This window comes from Lissotriton helveticus, chromosome 2_2 (assembly GCF_964261635.1).
Source record: "Lissotriton helveticus chromosome 2_2, aLisHel1.1, whole genome shotgun sequence".
NCBI classification, from domain to species: Eukaryota; Metazoa; Chordata; class Amphibia; order Caudata; family Salamandridae; genus Lissotriton; species Lissotriton helveticus.
This window is the reverse complement of record NC_136060.1, coordinates 379,546,271-379,571,404: the sequence shown is the minus strand read 5'-3', so window position 1 is coordinate 379,571,404 and position 25,134 is coordinate 379,546,271. Positions and strand designations below refer to the sequence as shown.

General features: G+C 43.2%; 2 protein-coding genes across 5 annotated transcripts in view; one reads left to right on the top strand and one right to left on the bottom strand.

Moving 5' to 3' along the window:
• The window catches only part of ZFYVE28 (zinc finger FYVE-type containing 28), a 635,647-nt gene extending 628,810 nt beyond the window's left edge, over window positions 1–6,837 (bottom strand). For all 3 annotated transcript variants that reach the window (XM_078678591.1, XM_078678592.1, XM_078678593.1), the window contains exon 1: window positions 6,526–6,837. In XM_078678591.1, coding sequence (XP_078534717.1) covers window positions 6,526–6,564 — 39 coding nt within the window. In that variant the 5' untranslated portion in view covers window positions 6,565–6,837. The remainder of the gene's footprint in view (window positions 1–6,525) is intronic.
• A 152-nt stretch (window positions 6,838–6,989) lies between these two features.
• CFAP99 (cilia and flagella associated protein 99) overlaps window positions 6,990–25,134 on the top strand; it is a 381,916-nt gene continuing 363,771 nt past the window's right edge. The window contains exon 1 of one of the 2 annotated variants that reach the window (XM_078679007.1): window positions 6,990–7,118. The gene's annotated coding sequence lies outside the window, so the exon portion shown is untranslated. Of the gene's footprint in view, window positions 7,119–7,562; window positions 7,681–25,134 lie in introns of those variants that run through there. The other variant, XM_078679006.1, reaches the window with a different exon arrangement.

Below are 25,134 nucleotides of genomic sequence, written 5' to 3'. Positions count from 1 at the left end.
ACCATCACCTACATAATTCCATCATTCTACATTAAGCATTCAACACCCATCCATGCTACGGTGCTTCCATGTGGGTGACCTCTCCACACATACTGTATACAACTCTTATAGAAAGCACAGCTCACAAAGGGCTTTGGTAGTCCCGCACCGCATCCCCGAAAAAAGACTCAGAAAAGAAAGAGCACATCAAATACTAACACTAATGGTGAACTCTCCCAACAACTAAATGCAAAGAAGAGAAATATCCCACATAGTAAACCATGTACAGCAATTACTCCTTGAAGTTATTTTGTCAAAGGTGTTCACACTAAAAACAAGAATTATCAAAAAAGTGGGTATACAACGGTATATTAGAGAAGGTCTACTTTTAAGCTCTGTAAGTAACAGAATATGAGAATAAATGACATAATCTGAAGGTAATGCCTCTTATGTTAGGTAGCATCTGTAAAGCATGGTGTCTACCACTTCTTTGGCTTCTTGGTACTGTTGCTTTAAACATGTCCAGTAAACAGAAAACCTGATTTGGAAGCATAATGGACCTTTTTCAAAAGGCATTTTCATTATAAAACATAATTAAAACCAAGCACAACAACCGGTGGCAACTTACAACACTCGTCCCATAAGTAGTGCAAGGTATATTATCAGACAGAGGGTGCAGTCTGTAGACCTAGAAAGCAATAAGTAACTAGATGAGCTAACTTTGCAGCACTGGTCTACAGTGGCAATATGTAACAAGTTGGATTAGATAGGATTGCTTCAGTTTGGTACACTGGGTAATCATGTTTTAGTTTGGGGCACTTGTGTACAGTGGCAATAAGTAACCAACTGGACTAAACAGGTTTTAGTTTAAGGCCCTGGCGTATCGAGGTAATGTGTATCCAAATGTGCTAAACATCTTTTGCTTTAGGACACTTGTGTACAGTGCCTATATGTAACCAGCTGGGTCATATGGATTTAAGTTTAGGGCACTGGTAATGTATAACCAGACATGCTAAACATGTTTTACTTTAGGACACTAGTGTACGTTGGCTATATGTATCCTGCTGGGTATATAGGTTTTAGATTAGGGCACTGGTGTATGATGGTAATGTGTAGGCAGATTTTTTAAACATGTTCCACTTTGGAGCACTAGCTTACAGTGGCAATATTTAATCAACTGGCCTAGACAGGTTTAATTTTGGGGTATTACCGCACACAGGTAAAAATCTACAAAGACTTAAAAGAAAAAAAAAAACGAACAACAAATAGGAAAGAGAAGTACATAACCAGAAATATATTTCCTGGAAAGGTTGAGAGTATTCTGCTTGCAATCCATGCCTTGGATCTACAATATTATCTTGTTACTTTTATCACCTCATGTCGGTAGGTTAGTAATTTCCTGGATCACAAACAGAACGAATGGGAGTGCTTATTATTTAATTTCGGAATTTATATGAAAAAAAGATCAACTGCACTTAAAGGAGTGTACGAGCGATTATGCCAATACAGTTCTGTAAATATCGCTTTTAACCGAAAGAATTGATGGACAAAATCAGTACAAACCCAAAAAAAAAAAAAAAAATTAGATGAAACGCAAGCTAAGCAACTAACAGGAAAACTGCTCCAGGCTCATATGCATGCAAGCTGAAACTTCAACAAAAGTGACTTGCTAGTTCGTAAATTTAATAATTAATACCTTTGGGAAGTTAATCCCGTCAATAAACATAGTTACTGATTGTTTTGTAGTAAGCTGAGTTGCCAAAGTTATCAAGTGTCCATAAGCAACTGATGATCCTTCAGGGAAACGGACGCTAGTTTCATATAGTTCTTCCGAGCTTTTATGAACACCACGTTTAAGAGCCTATGAGGATAATCAGCTGGATCAAAATGATCAAGAGGCATATAGTGCCACTGAGAGGTTGCATGCACATATTGCAAAAAAGTGACAAGCATGTTTCTTGCCCTGTCTACCCCCCCACGCCCCTCCTTCATGGAAGATCACCCACAATTGAGGAATACAGTGCAGTTCTTAAAATGCGGAGGACAACGGAGTGATGCATGTACTAAAACGCAGATACTGTAAGTGGCAAAACAAGACCAACCATGTTTGCCCTCTTCTCTCTTGCAATGTTACCATGGATCTACACTTACCAAAAGCTTGCCACCAAGGTGGAGGACATTCTTCCTAATGTGCAGAGGCTTGGCAACCCCAATCCTTAAACTCCTCAATCCATTAGCACGGATACATGTTTTACACCCTTCTTTACTTCAAGTCAAAATTTCCAATATGCCGGTGAACAGGCACCAAATGAAGCAGTGCAGCACATGATACCAGGCTGCGTCTTAGTCCCAGCGTGAACTGTAAGTGTGAACACAGCCAGGCGGAGTAGGTAAATGGTGTGGGTGCGGGATCTGTAGCGGAAGATAAATGTGTTTCAATAGAATGGTTTGTACCACAGTTCTGAAGATACTAGGTTTATTATGACCGAATTTAATGGTACTCCTTTTAGCCACCTAGTAAGGATTTATTAATTTGAAAAGTTTTATATAGCGCGAACATGACCCGAATGGGTATCAGGGCGATGCACATCAGAAAAAGGATTCGATTAGTCAATAAGCAAGTAAACATCCTAAACATTTGTAGTAAACCAACCCAAAAACAATAAGAGCGTAGGCAAACATGAGGAACATGTAGCGAGAACATAAGTTGCATCCCGAAAATGTCTCAAACAAATGAGATAGCTGTGTGGTCTTTAGGGTATAAAAATGTAGTTATCTTGTCTTCAATACGATTGTTGTAACTGGTTATTCAGGAGAAATCCTTTGACTTGTATTTTGAATGAGGAGGTCGAAGGGTTGGAACGGACATCGGGTGGAAGGGCGTTCCAAAGATCAAGAGCTATGCTACTCTCCAGTACTCAATCTTGTGACCAGAGGTCACATCATTCATTACTAATGTGCCCATTACTCACTGAGCTATTTCACTGGATACAATAAGATACTTTCTAGATCTGACTTGACAAACACAGCATGCAGCGATCATGTGCTAAATTATTTGAAAGACAAGAATAAATGTCAACCCGTATTGCATGTGGAATTGCTGGCAGTCAATTGGTTGAGCAACCAGCATCAATCTTAAGGAATGCATATTTGGCAATGCACCACATTCTTCAAACAGCAGCTATAGTCTTGCATTGGAAGAAACCAATTTATGTTGGTATACATAGCTATTCAGATATATTACTTAGCATTATCTTACCACAGGGTGCCCTTAGTATATATTAAACAATAAAATGTATATGTTATAAGCACCGTTTTCTCAAACTGTAAGCATCAAAAAGATATGAATGACTGGCAACACAAACAGCATGCTTTTTAATTCACATTGATTCTCACTCTATAACACTTATTAGTTTAAGCATATGATCATCATGCCAAATGATCTATGCCATGTACAACAACTTTAGACAGGCTTGCCTTTTTAGCAACAAGTATTTACATTGTTGTGTCTGTAGTTTTGATTTTAAAATTGTAGGTCAGCTTAAAAATCTCAGAATGCTGGTAGCCAAGAATAACTGCCTGTACATGTGTCGAAGAAGTACAGCAGGTGCTTAATGAGTGTTGGTCTGTTTGTGCACATATTTGCCTATAAATTACTTGTACCTTTTGCATGTGCCCATCTGTGTTCATGCTCTAAACAAAGCCAAATATTTTGGCTTTGTAAATGTGTGTTGCATTTACTGCGTGTGACTGTCTTTCTAGTTCATTTGCTATGTTCAAAAAGTGACTTATAAAATTGACCCACCAGGGCCGAACGAAAAATGTGTTGTCCATGCAGAACGCAAACCTTGGGTGTGTTGTACAGCAAAAACCAAAGGCTACAGCATTCAAACCAAATATTAGCCCAGCAAAAGAGGCTAGTACAGTTGCTGGAAGTACTAAATTGTATTTAATCTCAAAAAATTATTAGCATGTGTATCTGGGGGTTTCCCCATAAATATGTATGGGCCAGAATCTCCTAAAAGTTACCACGTGGTAGTGTAAGCAATTTGTGAAGTGCATGCAATTTGTCCTAGCATGCACTCGCCACTAACTGGTGGAAACCTCTAAACACGCCAAAATGTAACCAAGTCAAAGAACTCAGAGTAGGGTGGGGAGGAGTGTGGAAGACATGGGTAGGGCTAGTTTACCACAATGAGTGACAACTTTCACCTCAGATTCATGCAATTTTTCCACCACACCAACAGACACTTGTCTGTGGACAAAAGGTAAGCACCATAAAGTGTTCAAAATTGTTAAATCTTCGTTTCACAACTTCCTAATCCTTACCGTCATGAACATTTATTGTTTCAGTGCCTAATACACTACTATATCCTTAAATTTTCAGAAAGCCTGCCACTTATTGACACAAAAAGGCAATGTTATAATAAATTCTAGTGTACCACAAAGAAAGAAATTAAGCACACCTGGAAAAAGCAGCGTGTGCTAAAGCAATCATGACAACTTACAGTCCTGAATTATAAGGGTGGTGTGGGGGTTAAAATAACATTGACACAGCACACACACACACACACAACATTGTAGGACTATAGTTGTGTTGGACATCAGATGATCGTCTGCACTGAAGGTGAATTGCATTTGCAACAACATCACAAGTTCATATATTTGCAATTACAAATGAATAACCAGGCACATTTTTGAGAACGTTTTTAAAAGGATATGGGGAGTGACTGGTGGTTGTAAATACTACTGATTAGAACACAACAATATTCAAAGTTTACAGCAGGGATTCTATGTTCAGTTTTCCGCAATATTATTCATAACTTTAGCAGAAAAGTTAATTTAAGGAAGAAACAAATTTCAAAAGAGGTTTTAGTTAAAAGATTATACACATATATATATATATATATATATATATATATATATACACATACACACAATTGTGGTCTTCGTTTGATTTGGCACAGAAGTTTAAGTAAGGCAAAGCATCATAAATTAAGTGCACCAATCTGTGTAAATGTGTGAGGCTCAGGATTTATTTAAGTAAACAAGTACAGTATTTTGCTGAAGGCTTGCACGTGCTCGTGTTTACAACCTCAGCCCAATATCATAAGCGCTTTTTCCTTAAAAATGTAACTGAAATATATGTGTGAGGTAGACTCTCGTAAATAGGACGCAAAACCAGACAGGCGAAATATCCGTTTATAACAAAAATGGAAATGCACGGGAAATATGACAAAACTGCATGGCAACTGGGAAGAAAGAACTGGCTCCGCCACTGGCTGATACAGCCGGAAGAAGTGTGCATCATCCTAACAAAGGGATATTAAACACTGTATGGAAACAATCCTGTCTGCTGTCATAAAATACAGAAGACGGGAGCAGCACAGCTGCTGAAAACATGCACAGGTGGCGGCCTCTCCTAGGTGCACCCGAAAACCATGATAACACATACGCGTGCAATGACTGGCACCCTCACGCACACTACACCAGTGGAAACACCTCTACCGCCACCTGTGCTTTGGGGAAAGCACGTGAGGATCTGGGACACGAGTCCACGTCCCACAGACACATTTCAATGAAAATAGAGGGACGGTCAACTCATGGAAGTGTCAAGTGCAGGAGCCCGTGCCGGTGCGTCCTGCTACAAACACCGACACTCTCTCGTGCTGCCAGGTAAGACCCAGGAACATCCACAAATGGCAACAACAACCTCGCCATGGGGCGCACAATCAACCTTGTATAGGTAAAAAAAAATAAAAAGACGCGCTTCTGGGCTTTGCGCCCGCCAGGAAATCCTTTTTAAATGAGAATCTTGAGGATGGCATCAAAGGTATGCTCACCTCGCTGTAAAGTTCCATTGTCAGATCGCAACAGCCCCAGGCATGGCGGCTGGGAGGGAGGAAACTCGCCGACCTGACAACAACAAAGGAGCCTGGTGTGACTCAGGCAGGTGATCTCAGGCCCAGAGAACCAAGGTTCAGGTGGCGAGGCACGTGCGTGGGCATCTCTGAGCCGGGGCGAACGTCCCACCGACCCCCGACACCCAAAACCAACAGGGCGATGATGGCCCAGGAGGGGGTGGGCACGCGCTGCCATACCCACCCACAGACTTATGGGCACGCTCCCCGGACATGAACACACGCACTTTCATGTGCGTGGTAACAGCACCGAGTGGTCGCTCAATGTCTAATGGAAGTGTGTAGGGGTGCCCATCAGCTAGTTTCGGATACCTCACCTGGATTATTTATAAAGTAGGTGTCGGAGGTCCCCAATTCCCAATCAGCAGACCGTCCCCCCAGTGCTCGAAGGACACTGCAAGTGTATTGGCATACCCCATGCGTGTCACGACTATCGCGATATAGTGGAGGGTGAGGGTCGATGGCTCAGTTCTGAGGTAACAGCCACACCTTGATGAATGACAAAAGTCTGCCCCATCACTCCCCATATTTTGTCTTTCCGTCTCCACTTAAAACGCCAAAGGGTGAACAGACCCTGACGTGATGCTGACTGGGCATCCCCAGTCCGGCCAGGACGGACACTTACCTTGGGTTTGTACAGCCACTTTCTGAACCTGTTCATCATGCCCTGCTGTGTCCTGCTCCTGCTGACAGACAGGGCTCTGGTCCTGCTGAGCCGGGCTCTCCCCTTCGGCTGTGCTGTCCCCGAGTTAAATCAGCTGTGAAATATTTCCCTCCTCCTGCCCGTGCCTCGGGTTTCTCCGGGGCTGCCGAGCTGGGACAGCTGGGGAGGGGGCGCCGCTGCGGTATCTCGGGCACTCCAGTGACAGCCACACTCCTGCCGCTGCAGCAGAGCAGTTACAGGCGGCTTACATTACTCCGCAGCGAAAGAGGCGACGGACTTCACAGTCAAGTGCACGCAGAGTAAGCACAAACATAGGACTAACGCTGGGTAGTTTTCCCACGCGATATACAGTGTAATAAAATAGGAGCCATCTTGGGGCTGTCCTGATCCTTTCTTTAATGGGGTGAGGATTGAAAACGCAATATAGGTATCAGAAGGATTGCCGCTTTCCACGAATACTAAATGAAACATATATTATTTATTTATTCAATGTTATAGGCTTTGGGCTGTAGGGTGCTACCAAGATGAGGCCGGTGGAGACGTCACTGTCGCAGGTATATTTCTATTGTAAAAGTGACGTTTTGCCTGACCTTTACAGTTGCCAAGGCCCTCCCTGGCCAATACTATGTATAACGTCATCAACAAGAACTACCCGTTCGGTTAATTCTGGGCTGTCCTCGGGGGTTGAGACTGAAAAAAAGATAACATGTATTAATAAAATCCGATATCCACGGGCAAGTGTAAATGTTACGTCACAAACGTTATTTACATTTTTTTGTTTAAAGGCATATTTGCATTTTTTACGTGTTTCGATTTGTTCTGAATTACTGTGCTTAAACAGCGTTGATTGTTCCGAGAGAGTACCGTTTGTGCATCCTCGGAGAGTCGAGTGGCTTTCTGTTGCCATGGAGACCAGTAAACATACCAAGCCATTGCTTGTTTGGGGCTGGTAGTTCTTCGATTTCAATGGAGCACTATAATGCTAGGGGCAGTCTTTTGAAGGAAAACTTCAACTCCCAGACGTGAGACTTCAATGTGTCCACAGATGACCAGCGGAGCGCCACTGCCTTCAAAATAATTGGCTTTATAGCAGAGAACGGCTCCTCTGATAGAACTGTAAGTTACTTGCGTCTAATGCTTCCCACCCTGGCTGTACTCTAACTGTAATGCAAATAGCTAAAGAGGCTTTAAGCTTGCGCTGAAACCATTTAGTGTCCTGAAAAAAAAAACTATGTAATTGGGTTGGAACAATATTCTTTGACGCGCAAAATTATTTGTGTAACGAATGGCAGAATACCTACTTCACGTGCTCAATATTTTCGTTGCCAGCGACATCCCCTTGCAAAAGGGGCTTTAGTTTGATGACCACTGAGTTCAGCGGCTGAAAGAAAAGAGGAAGGTTGACAATTGTAGGCACTCTTGGCTTAGCAGCGAAAGATGATCTACAGCAGTGACCTGTGGTTCAGGGACCCTGGGGTCTGCGAAGCATATTCAGGGGGGTTCCTGACTGCTTGGAAAATGAAATAATATTAACTGTTCAATGAAGTGTATATAAACAAAGAAGTAAAATGTACAATTGAACTTTATAAAACGTTCTGTAAATGTGAAGAAATCTGAAATTATACGTTAAAAATTAAATTAATATCCACATATTGATTCGTGGGAGCAGTGCAAGTGCATCAAAAATAATATAGTATGGATGTTTAGCGGCCACAACTGAATTTAGAAAAACCCCAACCGTCCTATTACAATTTTGATTGCTTTATATTTGCTCATTAATGAAATAAAATATCTAATAATTTGTGCATTTGTTTGATGAATGTTTGTTAGTGTATGTTTTGTGTATTTTTTGTTTCAGATCTCTGAAAATGCTTAGTTGGGGATCCTCAGTTTCCATTAATGATTAAGTGGGGGTCCTTGGATTCCAAAAATTATTCAGTGGGAGTCCCCAGATTCCAATAATGGTTCAGTGAGGTTCCACAGAAGTCAAAAGGTTAAGAACCACTGATCTACAGTATTTCATGCACACTTGCTTGTCATATAAGTAACAGAGATGTGGTTAACATTTTTTTAGATTGTGCCTAGATCATGCTTAGATAGCAATTGCTTTTTATTAAATGAAGGAAATATAGTAATTTACACTGGGAACATTTTGTTTCAAATAAAGGATAGTTCTACTGAAACCTGAGTTGTACCAGTGCTCACATAATAAGTTGGTCCATATAAAACATTCTAAAAGTATGAACTAATTGCAGATGTTTATTTTAAAATTAAATTAGAGGAATCTTTTTTATGAAGTCTAGTTTTTTAAATGCCACTGGTGAAATCAACATAACATTATTGAAGCACATGCCCTAGGTCTGTTTAGGAGTAGTGCTTGCATTTTAGGTTGTTAGTGTGATTTGATGTATGTGTTTCCACATTAGTATGCAGGTACACATACTTGTATTAGCCTGTACCAGTTGTTGGCCCAGTTTATTAAGTGAATGGTTTGGAACTATTATTTGTATGCCATGTAGTTTCATCAGTAAAATTGTATATCAGTACGGATTTTGTGGTCATCTTAATAGAGCATTTGCTCTCTGTAAATGACAGACTACTACCACACCATGATTTGCGACAATGTGCTCCGAAAATTCACCACCGGCTTCATTTCACACCCTTATCACTCTCCTGCTAAATGGGCATGGCTAGTTTGCTATACTTCTTCTTTGTGTGACACTGTCTTTATTCAAAAACCCTATGACTTCAGTAATGGATGCTTGGTCTGAAAGAGAAATAAATCTGATACCCACGTAGCTTATCTATTTCAAAGAATTTAGAAAATGCTCAGTTCTCCAGTAAGAGTTCCGCAGAGCCAAGAGGAATGTAAATTAGTTTCTTTCAATGTGTGATGCTCTTCCTGCATCAAACACATTTTTGTTGGAAATCAGATTATGTAAAAAGCTATGAGTTTTGTCTGACTGAAGTGAGAGTGAGATTTTCTAGCCAGGGTGGGCTGTAGAACTTAATTAAGGTCTCCTCCTAGAATAATCTGACAAGGAGCAACATATTAGATCTTGTAGCTTTCACTGTGAATGTGGTTCACTAAGTGATGGAGGGTGCACATCCATATGTTGTTTATTTCCCCATTATGTTTGAAGTCAATTCTGGACCATTTTCCCTGATCATCATTGTCAGTTGGGCTAAGGAATTAAGGCTGCACAGTGGGCTTCCTGGCACTATAGATTAGCTGAACATGAGTTCAGCCTATCCAGAATAATGAGACAGAACTGGTAGCTAAATAACCAGGTTTTGAGTTTTTCCTATAAGACACTTCCGATTTCATGAGCCAAGGGTAAAAAAGATTCCAAAGTTGAGGAGACATCCAAGCAAAGGAACATCCACCCTTGCAACAATGCTTCCTTTTTCAGGGGACAGATCAAATTAGATGTTGAAGGTCTCAAGGATGTTCAGGAGCTCAAAGTTCTAGAGGACTGGTAAGGTTAACTCAGGTTTTGATTGTAAGGTGGCCATAGATTGTTCAGGTTTTGAAGATCAGGCAGATTACTTTAAACTTACATCTATTACAGTTGGGCAGCTAAGGTAGCACTTTAAGCTGATTCGACATATATTGATGTTGAGGGACATTAAGAATCCGGTGTGCTGCCGCATTTTGAAATACCTGTAATTTATTGTACTCTTGAAGTGATTAGGTCATGTATCACTTTTTCCCTGGTATCTGAAGGAATCAGGACACACAATCCTCTAAGTTCTTAGGAATGGAGTTCAGGTGGCTACCAGTGAAGATACTTGACCTTGAAGGAGAAATGTCGGTCAAAGTTGACACCTAGATTCCTTGCAGATGAGGATGGTTAGAGGGATGACCTAGCTCTGACGGCTAACAGAGATGAGACCAGAGGGAAGATTTTTTCCCATAGAATAGGTGTCGCTATTTGGTTCTGATAAAGTTCATATGCATACATTTTGTTGAAGATAAAAGACAGGTCTGTAAATTTCTCTTGCTTGGAGGTCCAATGATCTGACATTGCCACAATGAGCAAGTGTCATCTGCGTAAGTTATAATATTGAAGCTGAAGGTGCGAACCAAAGATGCTCGTAATGTCAAATATATTAAAAAGCATGGGACGTAGGCATGATCACTGTGGGACACCTTGATTAATGAAAGCAGTTGAAGAGGGGAAGGCTGGTAGAGAGACTGCTTGCAATTTATCAGAGAGAAAACATTTTAAGCACCTCAGTACTCGATCGCAGATAGATTATGAATATTGTAGCTTAGAATCGTGTGGGAAACCATTTCAAATGCTGCCGATAAGTCTAGTAGTGTCAGTGCAGCTGACATTTCCTGGTCTAAAATTGCTCTGAGGTCTTCCTTATGGCTCAAGGGGCTGTTTCAATGCTGTATGGGGCCCGAAACCTGATTAAGTGTTATCAAGTAGGATGTTAGTTTCCAGAAAATGAGACAGTTGAGTACTGACACGTTTTCCCAATATTTTGGATGGTAAAGGGACAGGAGATATAGGACAATAGTTACTGAGTAAGTTTGGATCTGTATTTGACTGTTCCAAAAGCAGGACAATGGTGACTTGTCTCCAAGCAGGTTTGGATCTGTATTTGACTTTTTCAAAAGAAGGGCAATAGTGACTTGTTTTCCCTGGACTGTGCCTGAGCCCTACACTGGTGTCAGAGGAGGTCCCCCTCACTCCATCGGAGACAAAAGGCCTGGAGACCGGGTAAGAGGCGGAGGAGCCTGCCCGCAAAGGTGGTGGTGCATCGGAGCGTGTCGTGACCCCTGCATAGGCAGGGTGTGGAAGCGGTTGTGGTCCTGACAACGGCGACCGTGGCAGGGGAAGTATTCGCAGCCTTAGTGCAGCCAGCACACAATACCAAAAGCGGCTGCGAGACCAAGCTGCATAGGGGAGGAGTGATCAGCTCAGAGCCGTGAGAACCGGCCTGACAGGGGCCCTGTCTGCCGTCCGCCAGCCCCATGCCTGGGAGATCGACAAGGTCGTATATGGGGACACAGGATATATATTCTGGGCAATGTCGGTCCTGCACTCCTGACAGCTAGCACTGGAAAACAAGGACCACAGGCCGCTCCACGGGCGTCAGAAGTGACTTCTGAAGACAGCAGGGGGCATAGCACACATGTACAGTCCCGCCAGTACTGTAGAAGAAGTCGAGACACATATTGCAGTAAGGCCCTGTCACGCAGTAGGCGAACACGTGAATTGAGCACACCAAGTCGCTTCTCCCGACAGTGGACCCCTTACCTGGCAGTTGAGCTGCGATTGTGCACACACACAACCCCTATATCGCAGGAGATCGCTGATGCACCCCCTCAGACAACAAGTTAGGATGGGGTGGACCAGGGGAGCGGGCATCAGAACCTACTCGCGCACATCGTTGGCAGCGGAGATAGAACCAGAACCTTCAAGACATGCGGAATCTGCCGCTTGAAGACAGGTCAAATGCTATCTAAAAAGCTATTGAAAGCTCCAGACTATCTCTTGAGTCTAAGATAGATAATATGGCCATGGAATTAACGCTTCTGCATGCCGACCATAGAAAATTAGTTGACCGCGTCACAAAGGTGGAACATGTCCTAGCAGAAGTGTAACCAGCTCCGGACTTCATGGAAAAACAACTGGAAGCACATGAAAGGCGACTCTGGCAACTGGAGCAGAGTGGAGGATGCAGATGGTCGCTCCAGGCAAAACAATATTCGCCTGATAGGACTGCCAGAGGGAGTGAAAGGCCAGGCGCCAATGGATTTCACTAAAAACTGGCTGAAGGAGTTAATGCCTGAGAGTGCGTTGTCACCTTATTTCTCAGTGAAAAGAGTGCATTTCGTGCCATTTCGGAAGCTTGCTCCAGGATCCAACCCTCGACAGTTCCTGTTTAAAGTTCTCCACTACAGGGATAGAGACTCCATCCTGAGGGAAACTCGGAAAATGCAAGATATACGAGTGGACAATTCTAAAATAATATTATTCTTGGATTACACAGTAGGAGTTCAACGCCAACGCAGCTCCTTTCTGGCAATGAAACAACAATTGCGAAAGCTCGATATCCAATATTCGTTGTATTTTCCGGCAAAATTACAACTGGTATTGGACGGTAAAGCTCACTTTTTCGGTGCGCCACAAGATGTATGGGACTGGCTAGAGTCATCTGGGGGGATTCACAGGCCCTAGGCCCACCGGAAGATGAGATACGGGAGCTGATGCTGCGAATACAGCCAGGAGATTTGGCTACCGACGGGCATCTCGTACATCGCAGTGGGCTGCGGTCCTGAACATGGAACAAATGATTGAAGAATGACATCAAGCAATCCAGGAGGCGAAAAAGATATTGGAACTGTCTAAGGAGCTGGACAGAGACTTGAGGTTGACTCGCACATCTGAAGACGGAGACTCCTCAGTCGTCAGCCCCTCGGATACCAACTCCCAGAGGCTGCCTGAAGTTACCACACAAACATCAAACAGAATCATCTGAAGACTTTATATATTCTTAGCTTTATTGAGTCTTATATGTGGGGACATGATATGCCTGTTGGGGGTGTTGTTGTAAAGCGAACATAAGATTGCTGCGGATGGGCGGGGGCCACACGCTGCTTCCAGGGGAGACTGGGACCGGGCGACTGGGATATCTGTTAACAATATGTGCACTATCAGAATGGAAGTGAGTTTAATAAGGCTATGGGTGGACATTACATGCAGGCGGGCTCTTGTAAGCCGCACACCCACATACCCACATTACCCCTCGGGTAGCACACAGAGTTAGTTATAAGTCGAGGTTTGGGCAGTTCTGCGCAGTTGTGGAATCCGGTCTGTTGGTATTACATGTTTATAAAATTGTTGTTATGTTTTTTCAGAAGGTTTCTCAGGTGTAGTTACGTTTCAGCATGGTCACCTTCACAGAACACTATAACCAACGCAGGTAGACACAGGTCTTATCCTCCTCAGCCAACATAGTCATACATATCTTCTCTATGTTTTCACAACGAATCATCACATGGAATGTAAGAGGCTTACGCATCCCCTCCCGTAGATATGCAGTTTATTTGTACCTAAAAAGCCCTGCTTGAGGAAGCTCACTTGATTCACCCTGAGGTAACCAGACTGCAGTGCAAATGGAGGGGTCATATCACTGCCACTGACTACTCGGCTTTTGCCCATAGGGTGCTGATTTGGGTGTGCCCGGGTACCCCATTTTTAATTGAGGGTGCAGAGATGGATGTAGAGGGGAGATACATTTTTCTCAGATGTAAGCTTGACGGCAGGTGTATCCTAATTTGAAATATATATGCACCAAACAGGGAGCAACAGCCCTTCTGGAACAAACTATCTACGGTGCTATCTAAATGGTACCACATGCCTTGGGTGATAGGAGGCGATTTCAATAATGTATTGGACATGACTTTGGACTATTCGTTTCCACCTCTCAGGGGCACCTCAGCTGCTAATGGGACTTTCCTGTTGCGGTCCTGGGCAGATGGCTGGGGGCTGGTGGACACTTGGAGACATCCTAACCCCATCACACTTGTTTATTCATTTTACTCGACCCCTCACACACTACATGTTCACAAAGACAGGATTTTATGCTCACCAAATATGTTACCACATATAACAGGTGGAATATAAGGGCAAAAAGCACTCGGATCACAACCCTCACTACATCATTCTAACATGGAACACACCGCGTTCTATGACCCCAGCTTGGCACCTACAGCCTGCCATGATGGAAGACCCTCCGTTTCGTGCTTCCCTCCGCACTGCAGCTGAGAATTATTTTACACAAAACTCTGGCACGACAACGTCAGCCTTGCTAGAATGGGACGCCTTCAAGGCAACAATACGAGGCAGCAGCATGGGGCTAGGCGGGGGGCGTATACGAAAACAGGTAGAACAGGAGCTCCAGGAGCTGGACCAAACACTGCTGTCTCTTGAGACACGGGTGGCTTCCGCTCCCTCCTGCCCCTCCGAGCTATCGACAGTGCAGTACCACCACGCCACGATACTGGAGAGGCTGAGATGTTTAAACTATGCAGCGCATTCTGCTAGTACGCACACCGAATCGGACAGATCAGGGTCTTTACTTGCAGGGCTGGTTAGGCAGGAACAATCATGGGGTCCCATTACTGCACTCTACTCCCCAGAAGGGGTGATACATTACACCCAACACGAGATACACAGTGATCTGGTTCTCCATTTTACATCATTATATCAATCAACCATGGAGGCTTCTAAACTAGACATAATAGATTTCTTGGATTGTGCCCCCTTTCCACAGCTCACTCCGGAGCGGCGTACCGAACTGGATGCAGCATAACAGTAAAAGAAATTCACGGCGCTATTTGATCATTAGCCTCAGGAAAGGTGATAGAGATCGCGGGTCACCCGACCAATAATTTCACCACTTCTGTTTTCGGGCCCATATACTTCACTTCATCATATACATTGATCAGATGACCCTACAATCCACTACCAATAATCATGAGTCCCTTTCGATTATTTTCAGTGTACCCGACTTACCATTCACCGTTACGGGTACCTATAACCACGATGGGTCAGGGAGCTAGCTGTAAAAGGAAAGGCAGCAAAGTACAAAACCCAACATAAAATTACTTTGATATTTCATCAAATGACCACGGGCAACTGGGAAGTTTTAAGAATTTTATCTAGAATTCAGTTTCGGAAATTATAATGTTTACAGTAAAAACAGTCCATAATCAGAATTTATACTATGGAAACAGTTTTCATGAATACAAAAAAGGAAATTAGGAATCCTAAATAGCTATAGTAAAGGTGAAAAGTGAAACATACTAAAACCTTCAGTCAAAGTTATAAGAGAAAATTATAGACCACATCAGGAAATTGCAAACTGCAATGGAGAAAATGATTTCTAAAAGGTAGGGTAACATAGGAACACGCTATGAAATTAAATGCAAATAACTTTATATGCAATGGTTGCGGAAAAGCATGGAAAGTTATCATATGCAAAGGTAATGTCTTTATTGAAGCAAAGACAGAAAAATAGAAAGGTGCAGCTTTAGAGTTTTCAGCAAGATATTTACCTAGACTGGTGTGAAAACCAACCCTGGCCACGGATCAGTCAAGGACAGGAAATACCCCAAGGAATAGCAGTCATCAATGGGACAGCAGGTGCAGAATGGACAACCCAGGATAGGACAGGAAACCCAGATTAGGATCAGGACAGGACCACCAGGATACGACCAGCACCCGCAGTTCGGAAGCAACGCCTGCGCTCCACCCTCTCTGCAGCTATCAGTCAGAACCCCGATTGGGTTAGCGAACTCCCCAGCAAAGTGCTCCGCCAGCACTTAAGGTTTAGTAAAACCTTAGTCTATGGTCAAATTCGGACAGAGTGCTCCGCAGCGCTCTGTATTTTTCAGGCACCTATTGAGTGCGTTGGGTCAGTGACAGGTCAGCTATTCGGACAAGTCGGACAATTTCTCTAGCTAAACCTAGGCTAGATATACTCTTTTGGGTCAGTGTACCACCCCCAAATGTTGCAAAGTGTCGGAATCCCCAATTTCGATTGGTCCTAAGGTAGGATGGGTTAACACACCAATCAGAACAGACTTATTCAAGTCCTATTTTGCATTCTAAGGGACCGCCTAGCAAGATTGGGGTTCCCATTAGAGAATATGCAGAATACAATAGGAATAATATCATTGTAACAAGTTAGGAACACAATTTCTCTATCCTCCTGGGTCAGAGGTGGCGTTCTCAGGAGCATCTTGTCTGTGACTGCCAGCTGGCTGAGTTCCACCGCTCAAGGCTACTGCTGCCTGGGCTGCACTGTCAAGCGCAGAAAGGACCCTCAAGATGGCTCTCGACCCAGTTGGACCCCCCGTTTACCATGGTACATGAAAAGTAAGCGGAAACAAATTAAAACATAGAAATGAAGGAATGTATTACATATCATGATTTCGTACTTCAGGTTTATCATCATAAAAATATACTATGCGATTAAGGGTAAGTGCTACACATAACGACACGATGAGCAACAGCACGAGCTTCACCTCGTTATCACATTAAGCTGCCATCTTATGGCGATTACGCATGCGCACCCTTTCCCTCCAGAACTACCTCTACGTAAAGTCACGTGAGTATGACTAACGCATGCGCAGAAGCGAAAATTCAAACAGCGGCCATTTTAGATACACGGGTTAATTGTATTAGTAGAACACATAGGCAAGCTTCACTAATACACATGTATATCAAAAATAAAGGAGATTAGTAAAACGTACAATTTGTTTATAGGGTTACAACAGAATCGAGGTTCATGACTCGAGCAAGTCGCGATGCGAAATCTTGCTCTATCAATCCCCTCTTTGATGATATTTACTATCATCATAAAATAATGGAACCAGATGCCAACTTTCTTTCACACCTTGTACATTTCTATCTCTTCCAACAGGCGATTCAGTTTCTCTTTCTCATTTTTGGTAGGGTGAGAATTTTTCACCCTTTTATAAATCTGATTATTCATTTCTTCCAATTCAAGCTCATCCGCACTCCATTTCACTCCTCTCGCATTCACTTGGTACTTCTTTGTGTGTTTGCGACATTTGCTACAGACGAATATGAGAAATAGGATAAGACCTATCACTCCAATTGGCATCAGTACCTTAAACAATAAGCTTTTACCTAAGCTAGCAAACCAATGACCTACATTGGAGAGACCATCAACCAGTCTCTTCCAGGCACTGTCAACCTCGAGTGGTTTGAGTTCCTTTTCCAAATTAATAATGTTTTTCACATATCTTTTGAGCTGTACACTTTTGTCCGGAATGTATGTGCAACAATGTTGCGCCTTCAACATCCGGCAGACTCCGCCCTCTTTTGCTAATAAGGTGTCAAGCGCAAGTCTGTTCTGCAAAACCATTGATCTGATCGCAACCATTTCGGTATTGACCAGCAGGAATCCATGAGCTGTGTCAGTAGACAACACATCCACTATTGTGGATAATTTGCAAATTCTGTGAGTGTTCAGAACCACTCCCACTCCAGGTATCAGTGCACTAAAAATACTACCCATTATTTCACCTACGCTTTCTCTTCTACTACGCACTAAGCCATTAGTGTTTTCGTTGCTTCCAGCAATTTCATTCACGTGGTATATTTTCGGGAAAACAATGCCAAAATAGCAGCTTCCATACCAGTGATCCGGCAATTTGAAATAAGCCTTGTTTCCACATACATAATAAATTCCGGGAAACACAGGTTCTGACCCATTTTTGAAACCCCAACCTCCAATTACCTTGTAATTGTGTTCACATTGACTGGAACCAATGAAAATGTTATTATAATAACTAGTCTTCTCGCGATGAAGACAGAGTTTCCCTTTCTTTTCGAAATCCAGCAACAAAGCAGGCCCTGCCCCGCCATTTGAGGTGCTTTCCATGTCTTCAGCCCATTTTGGGGTTTTCTGTCTTTTGTCATTTGCCTTTCTTTGGAAACTCTCCCTTCTTTTCTCTGCCATGTTCAAAAATATTTTTTCTTGTTCATGTAATGAACAGGTCAAGTTGTCTCTGTGTGCTTCATTTAAGTCTATGGTACCTATAGTCAGAAAGTATTCTCCCATATAACGTGTAACGTCACTTTTAGTATGTACAGGATTCAGATTTCCACGTATGGGAAGTTCAGAAAATATCACGTCTGAATTAGAATAGTAATACTGTAAAGGTCCTCTTTTATAAAATAAGCTTGCTAAAATGCTACAGGAAATTCCATAGGTCAGAGGTAGGTGATGATAAGTCACGCCTTCAGCTACAGAAGTAGGTAGCTTCATGCAGACATAGCAATCTTCTATTTCCATAGTTTCTACATAATGCACTAACAAGTTTGCGAAAACATTTAAATGAGTCTGGTTCTTAACTCCATGATAATGTAGTCCTTCCTCATCTGATGCTTCTAAGTCTCGTTTAGTTTGTCTGAGTGCTTGTTCACGTCTTTCTACACTTCGTGTTGTCAGTTCTTCAGTGTCGGTAGTCTGAGTAGGGTCAATATTAGTATTTTTGCTTACCATAAAAGGAATGAAAACTGTTAGTCCTATCCAAACTAATATAACTATAACTATACTACATATACATACCTTGCAGCATGTTTTGCAACAACTGCGGCTAGGTCTACCACTCACGTTTGAATCAGACATTTTGGCTCAGAAGAAGTTTTCAACCCCTCTTTGTGGCCTTGCCCAGGTCTTTTATGCTGTGCAATTTCACGGCGGTTCGTCCTCTTCCTCTGCAGAGTAATCAGCAATCGGTTCCCTGTCGCTTTCGTCAGTAATATCAAGATCCTCTAAATTTTCCAGAATCAGGTATGTCCATTCAGGATCCTGGTATTTTTCATTCAGTCTTTTTATTCGATCACTCCTTCTTTTGGAGCTTTCTCCAGCTTGCTCTGCTATTCGTATGCTTTTTCTTCTGTCAGCAAGTTTCTCTTCTACTGTTTTTATTCTCAGTATTAGTCTCTTAATGTATCTTGGTTCGATATTTTTCTTTTTCTTGAGTCTTTTGGTTGGCACTGTTAGTTGACTTTCTTCTAATGCTCTTTTGTTTTCATTCGTTTGTGGCACTTCTTCTGTCCCTTCCCTTCCTGTCTGACTAGTCCCAGGTCTTGTATCTATTTCTTCTGCCTGGTTACTAAGCTGGCCTGGTTCAGGTGAATTTTGGTTCTGGCTTTCAAATGTCTCTGTTTCTGTGTCCTGAACACGTTTTTCTAGTTCTATCTGATCCTGTTAAAGCACTTCGATCTCTTGATTTTCTTCTGCTCGAACTTTTGTACTAGTTCTAGTCTGTCCCTTTTCAATTTCAGGAGTCAGTGGAGGAGTATCGATCACTTGTTCTGTCCCTGTCTGACCTCCCTCTTCGTCCTCAGATTTGACGTGAATCTCAATGATCTGAGGGTCTTCGCCTGTGCCTGTCTCGACCTCTCTATTCCACTCTCTATCTTCGCAGATTCACTCTCTTGTTCTGATTGGGTCTTCAATGAAATCGATTATAGGCATCCAATCATCTTGGCTGGTGCTCGGTTGCTCGTCATCAGCTACTTCCGGACCAACGTCTGCAGGACCCTCAGCTGGACTGGTGCTCGGCTGTTCGTCATCAGCTACTTCAGGACCGACATCCGCAGATCCCTCAGCTGGACAACCTTCAGCTCCAGGCTCCTTGTCTGGAATTACCTTTTGAGTATGGCTGGCATGGATCCACCTGGGAACGCCTGCACACTTCACTGCTGTCGTGGTCACCAGCATTACTTGGCGTTTTTCTCCCCACCTCGGTGCAAGGCAACTCGAACGAGTGTGCTTCTTTATTCTAACCCATTCACCTGGAACCAATTTGTGAACTGGAGTTGTCGGGTTGGCGACGGCGTCTTCCCCAATCTGGCGAGAGATAGAACGCACTTGGTCACCCAGTTGCCTGCAGTACTCAAGTACCAAATCATCAGAAATGCTTAACAGTTTGTTTCCTGGTACCCATGCTTGTCTCATCACTCTTCCCATCAAGATTTCATGGGGGCTCAGGCCTGTTCTCCGATCTGGAATACTTCTGAGTCCCATCAGAACAAGAGGCAAGGCAGTAATCCAATTCATTCCAGTTGAGTCACACATTTTGGCCAACCTCTATTTTATAGTGCCATTTATTTGTTCTACCACTCCAGAAGCCTCTGGACGATGTGCACAGTGCAACTTTTGTGTGATTCCAAATGCTTTACAGAGTTGGTCCATCACCTCATTCTGAAAAATGTCCGCCTCTATCTGATTCAATAGTGACTGGCACCCCGAACCTAGGTATCAATTCTCGTAGTAACAATTTGGCTACTGTTAAGGCATCACTCTGTGGGACAGGGTAAGCTTCCACCCATTTTGAAAATAGGCAGACAATGACAAGGACATATCTTTTTCCCTCGCAACGAGGCATGGTGATGAAGTCAATTTGTATCCTCACAAAGGGACCTCCTGACTTCCCAATTTTTCCCAGTTCAACTACTGTTCTCTTGCCAGCGTTGAACTGTTGACACGTCATGCACCTCTGGCAAAGGGATTCTGCTACCTTCCTGAACTTCAGGTTGTACCAGGTCTGTTGAAATACCAGAACCATGGCATCCCTACCAATGTGTGATCCTTCATGTATCAGTCTGGCCATAGGGGCAAGCAGGTTTCTAGGTAACACAGGCATACCATCTGGGCTTACAATGACACCATCCTCACGTCTTGGTCGACAACCAAGTTCCTTCCACTTCTCTTTCTCTTCCCAGGGCACAGCATGCTGCCATTCTCTCACTTCATCCCAGGTAGGCACTTCTTCAAACACCATAAGTTGGCAGCTGTTTCCAGTCCCACCCAGTCTGATATTTATTGACATGCGATCCATAGCACATTGTTTTGCCACTCGATCAGCAAAATCATTTCCCAATGACACAGGGTCAAGGCCCTTTTTATGAGCAACACATTTGACCACTGCCAAGTCTTTTGGTAATTGGATTGCCTCTAGAAGGTCTTGTATAACCTTTCCATTCCTAATGGGAGTACCTGATGAAGTCAGGAATTCTCTTTGTAGCCATAATAGGCCAAAGTCATGCACAACCCCATAACAGTACTGACTGTCAGTATACACTGTTATTCTTTGGTCTTTTCCCAATTTGCAAGCTCTTATCAAGGCAATTAGTTCGGCTACTTGTGCAGACTTTACTCCAAATAAACAGGATGCTTCTTTAACTTTGTCTAACGCAACCACAGCGTAGGCAGCACTTAGGCCTACAAGTTCGTGTCTCATGCATGAACCATCCACAAACCATTCCTCATCATGTACAGGCAAGGGTGTTTCTTTGATGTCTGGGCGGGGTTTAGTACTGAATTCTGTCAGGTCAATGCAGTCATGCTCGTTCTCTCCCTGGTCTTCTAAAACCATTGAGTCAGGGAGTAGAGTGTCTGGGTTCAGTATATTACACCGAGTGATGGCCACATTTGCAGCACCCACGAGAATCCTTTCGTATTTAGTCAGCCGACTAGGGGTGAGATACTGAGTCTTTGTTCTGGTTAGTAAAATCACAACTGCGTGTGGAACATACACAGTTACCGGATGTCCCATGACAATAGATTCACTCTGTTCTACACTTGTGCATGTTGCAGCCACTGCTTTCAAACATCCAGGTAATCCAGCAGCCACTGGATCCAACGTGGCAGAGAAATATGCCACGGGGCGTCTAGTCAAGCCATGTTCCTGAGTCAGGACCGACAATGCACAATTGTCTCGTGTGTCACAGAATAGAGCAAACTCCTTGGAATAATCAGGCATTCCCAAAGCAGGGGCTGTACACAGACAATCCCGTAATTTAGTGAATGCTGTTAAGCTTTCATCATCCCATTCCACAGGGTCCGGTGCTCCTTTCTTTGTCATTTTTATCAAATGCTTTGCATGGACTGCGAATCCCACAATCCATTGCCTGCAGTAACCTACAACTCCAAGGAACATTCTGACTTCTTTCTGAGTACGGGGTAACTGCATCTTCTGAATTATTCTGACTCTCTCTGAGGTCACTTTTCTGATTCCCTTTTCTATCTGGTGCCCCAGATATTTCACTGATTTTGAACAGAACTGCAATTTTTCAGGGGCCACTTTATGTCCCTTTTCACTTAGGTGATTCAGTAGGGCAATGGTGTCAATCACGCAATCCCTATGACTTGTGGACGCCACCAAGAGGTCGTCAATGTATTGCACCAAAACAGACTTTCTAGGTAAGACTAAGGATTCAAGGCATTTTTTCAAGATATGATTAAAGATAGAGGGGCTTTCTGTGTACCCTTGGGGGACCCTGTTCCAAACGTACACGTGACTGTTGAAAGCAAATGAGAAAAGGAATTTGCTGTCTGGATGCAATGGGATCGAAAAGAATGTGTGACATAGGTCTATCACAGTAAACCATTCAGCATCCCAGGGAATCTGATACAGAATCACTGCTGGGTTTGGGACAATAGGACAACAAGGAACCACAATTTTGTTTACCTTTCTCAGGTCCTGCACTACTCTGTACTTGCCACTAGGTTTCTTGATTCCAATTATGGGAGAATTACATGGGCTGCTCATCACCTCTTGTATGATGTTTGCTTCTAACAATTTCTGTATTTCAATGGCAACTCCTGCTCTCACTTCGGCACTCATTCTGTAAGGCTTAGTATTGGGGTAGGCTGCATTTTCTTTTATGGCTATTTGTATTGGGTCTACATTGGCCATTAATCCTACATCCTTTCCTGTAAAGTCCCATACTTCTGGTTTCACTGTCTGTTGGAGTTCTTCAGGTAAGTCCTGTATAGTCATTCGTTTAATTTCTGAGTCAGGTCTGACTAACATTAGCTTGTAAATACCATCTTCATCTGGGGTTTGAATCTCAACGCCCTTTGGTGTGCAAAAGATAGTGCAGTTCATTTTGCACAACAAATCACGTCCCAGTAAGTTCACTGGACTGGTATCACAGACGACAAATCTGTGCATTTCTTTGAAGTTCCCTATTGAGATCTCCATGGGTTCTGTAACAGGGGTACTAATCAATTGATTAGATACACCCACTACTTGGATTGCTTCTCCCGAGAGGGGTAGGTTTGGAACGTCTGCTGTTCTCACAGTAGAACGGGTAGCACCAGTGTCCAATAGAAAGGTGACATCATTTCCATCAACCTTTCCTTCAATGTATGGCCCTGACTGGTCTACCGGCAAGGAGGCACCAAGTACACACTCCTTGTCCTCCCCTCTCAGGCCCCGTCAGTACTCGTCGTCACAGAAAAAAGTGTCACTTAACAAATATTGCGAAGTTGCTGCATTTCGGTTCTCATTGCCCCCCCAGATCTCTACATCATCACCCTGCGGTGATTTTCCCTTAAAAGTTGGCTTTGGCGCTCGGGGTATTTGAATCGTTTTTACCTGCTACTGGGTCTTTCTTGGCTTTTCATTCTGCGTCTGTGGAGTTAAATCAGGGGTTTGGGTATTATCAGGCTGTAAATACGGGCACTCGTCTCTCCAATGTCCAATTTCCCCGCACTGGTGGCAGGGAAATTTCTTTTTGGCTTCCTCTCTGCTCATTTTTGCTCGGGGCTTTCCTCCACCCCCACCCCCAGGGCCTTGGTTCTGAGTAGTTTTATTTAACTTATTCAATTGTTTTTCCTGCTGTTCTGCAAGCTTTACTTGAGCCCACATCACTTTCTCCTTCAGGGCCTTCTTCTTTTCTGCCATCTCGTCCTCACAGTACTTTGCGTACCGTAGGACCTCGTCCATTTTCTTGGACTGCCAACAGATTTTATTATCTTTTATCCACTGACAAATTTCGGGTCTTAAACCGTTTACAAACCTGTAAATGAAATGCGTCATGTCCTTCATTTCGATGTTATCTATACCACTGTACGTTTTGAACACCTGCAACAGCCTTTCATAAAAGGAATGCACAGTCTAGTCCCTTTCCTGCGTGGTTCTATCTATCTTGGTCCAATCAGTTTCTTTTGCGGGCACTTTTAGCTTCAGATGTTGAATTACCTGATCATATTTTTTCATCACTTCCTTAGAGGGTTCTCCTGTTGCTGAGTCCCTCGGGTATTCCTCACTAGGCCAACCTATGGCGATTTTACACTCAGCCCACAGATCTACAGGGACCACTATGTCGAAGAACCCATCCAGGTCCTTCCACAAGCATTTTTGCACCTTTACAAATCTTTCTACCTGCCGGTACCAATCCACAGGCTTCTCTCTTAATTTCGGGAAATCATTAGTAAAGGACACAATATCCTGTCTGGACCATGGAACATGTACATATTTTCCACCTGGCACTTCGCGCATAGGGCATAACTGTTCTGGTTTGTCTGCCTCTTTTAAAACAAATTCTGGGGTTACCTGCTTAGACCTGGCCTCATCTTTCTTTCGGGCCCACCTTGCTTTCCATCTTTCTAGGTCTCCCCATTTCTGTAACACTGTCAATAGTTCCTTGACCTGTGCCTTTTTCCCTGACACATTCAGGTTTTCCAAATCTTTGTCTGAGAAATCTGCTCTGTATGGTTTCTGCAAAGGTTTCGATTTTGAAATATCTATTCCCATGCTAGCAGCAGTATCTGTCAATTTTTCATGAAGTACTCGGGCATTTCGGGTAAGACTTTTGCAAATAAACAACAGCTCTTCTTCAGAGTAGGTATTTAATCGGTCTAATCCTACATTTCCTGCCATAAGTTCTTCTATTTCTACTCTCAGTTTGTAGAGGTCTAAAGGTTTCGTCTGCGAAGTTTGTTTCTCTAATTCTTGGCTCCATCTTTCGATTTCCTCAGGGGTAACCAAAGTGACACTTCTAGTACCCGAAGTCGATTCCATTTGAATCTCCCTCGTATTGAAAGGATTATGTCTTTTCTGCATCCTTTTTCCCGTATTTCTATTGGGCAGATCCATTAGTGAGACTTCAGACTCGCACTCGCTTGTCTGTTCATCTACGATTAAGGGTTCTGGTCTTGGCTGGGCTATGACTGGGGTAATGACTGGAGGTTTTGGACTTTCGCGTTGGTCCC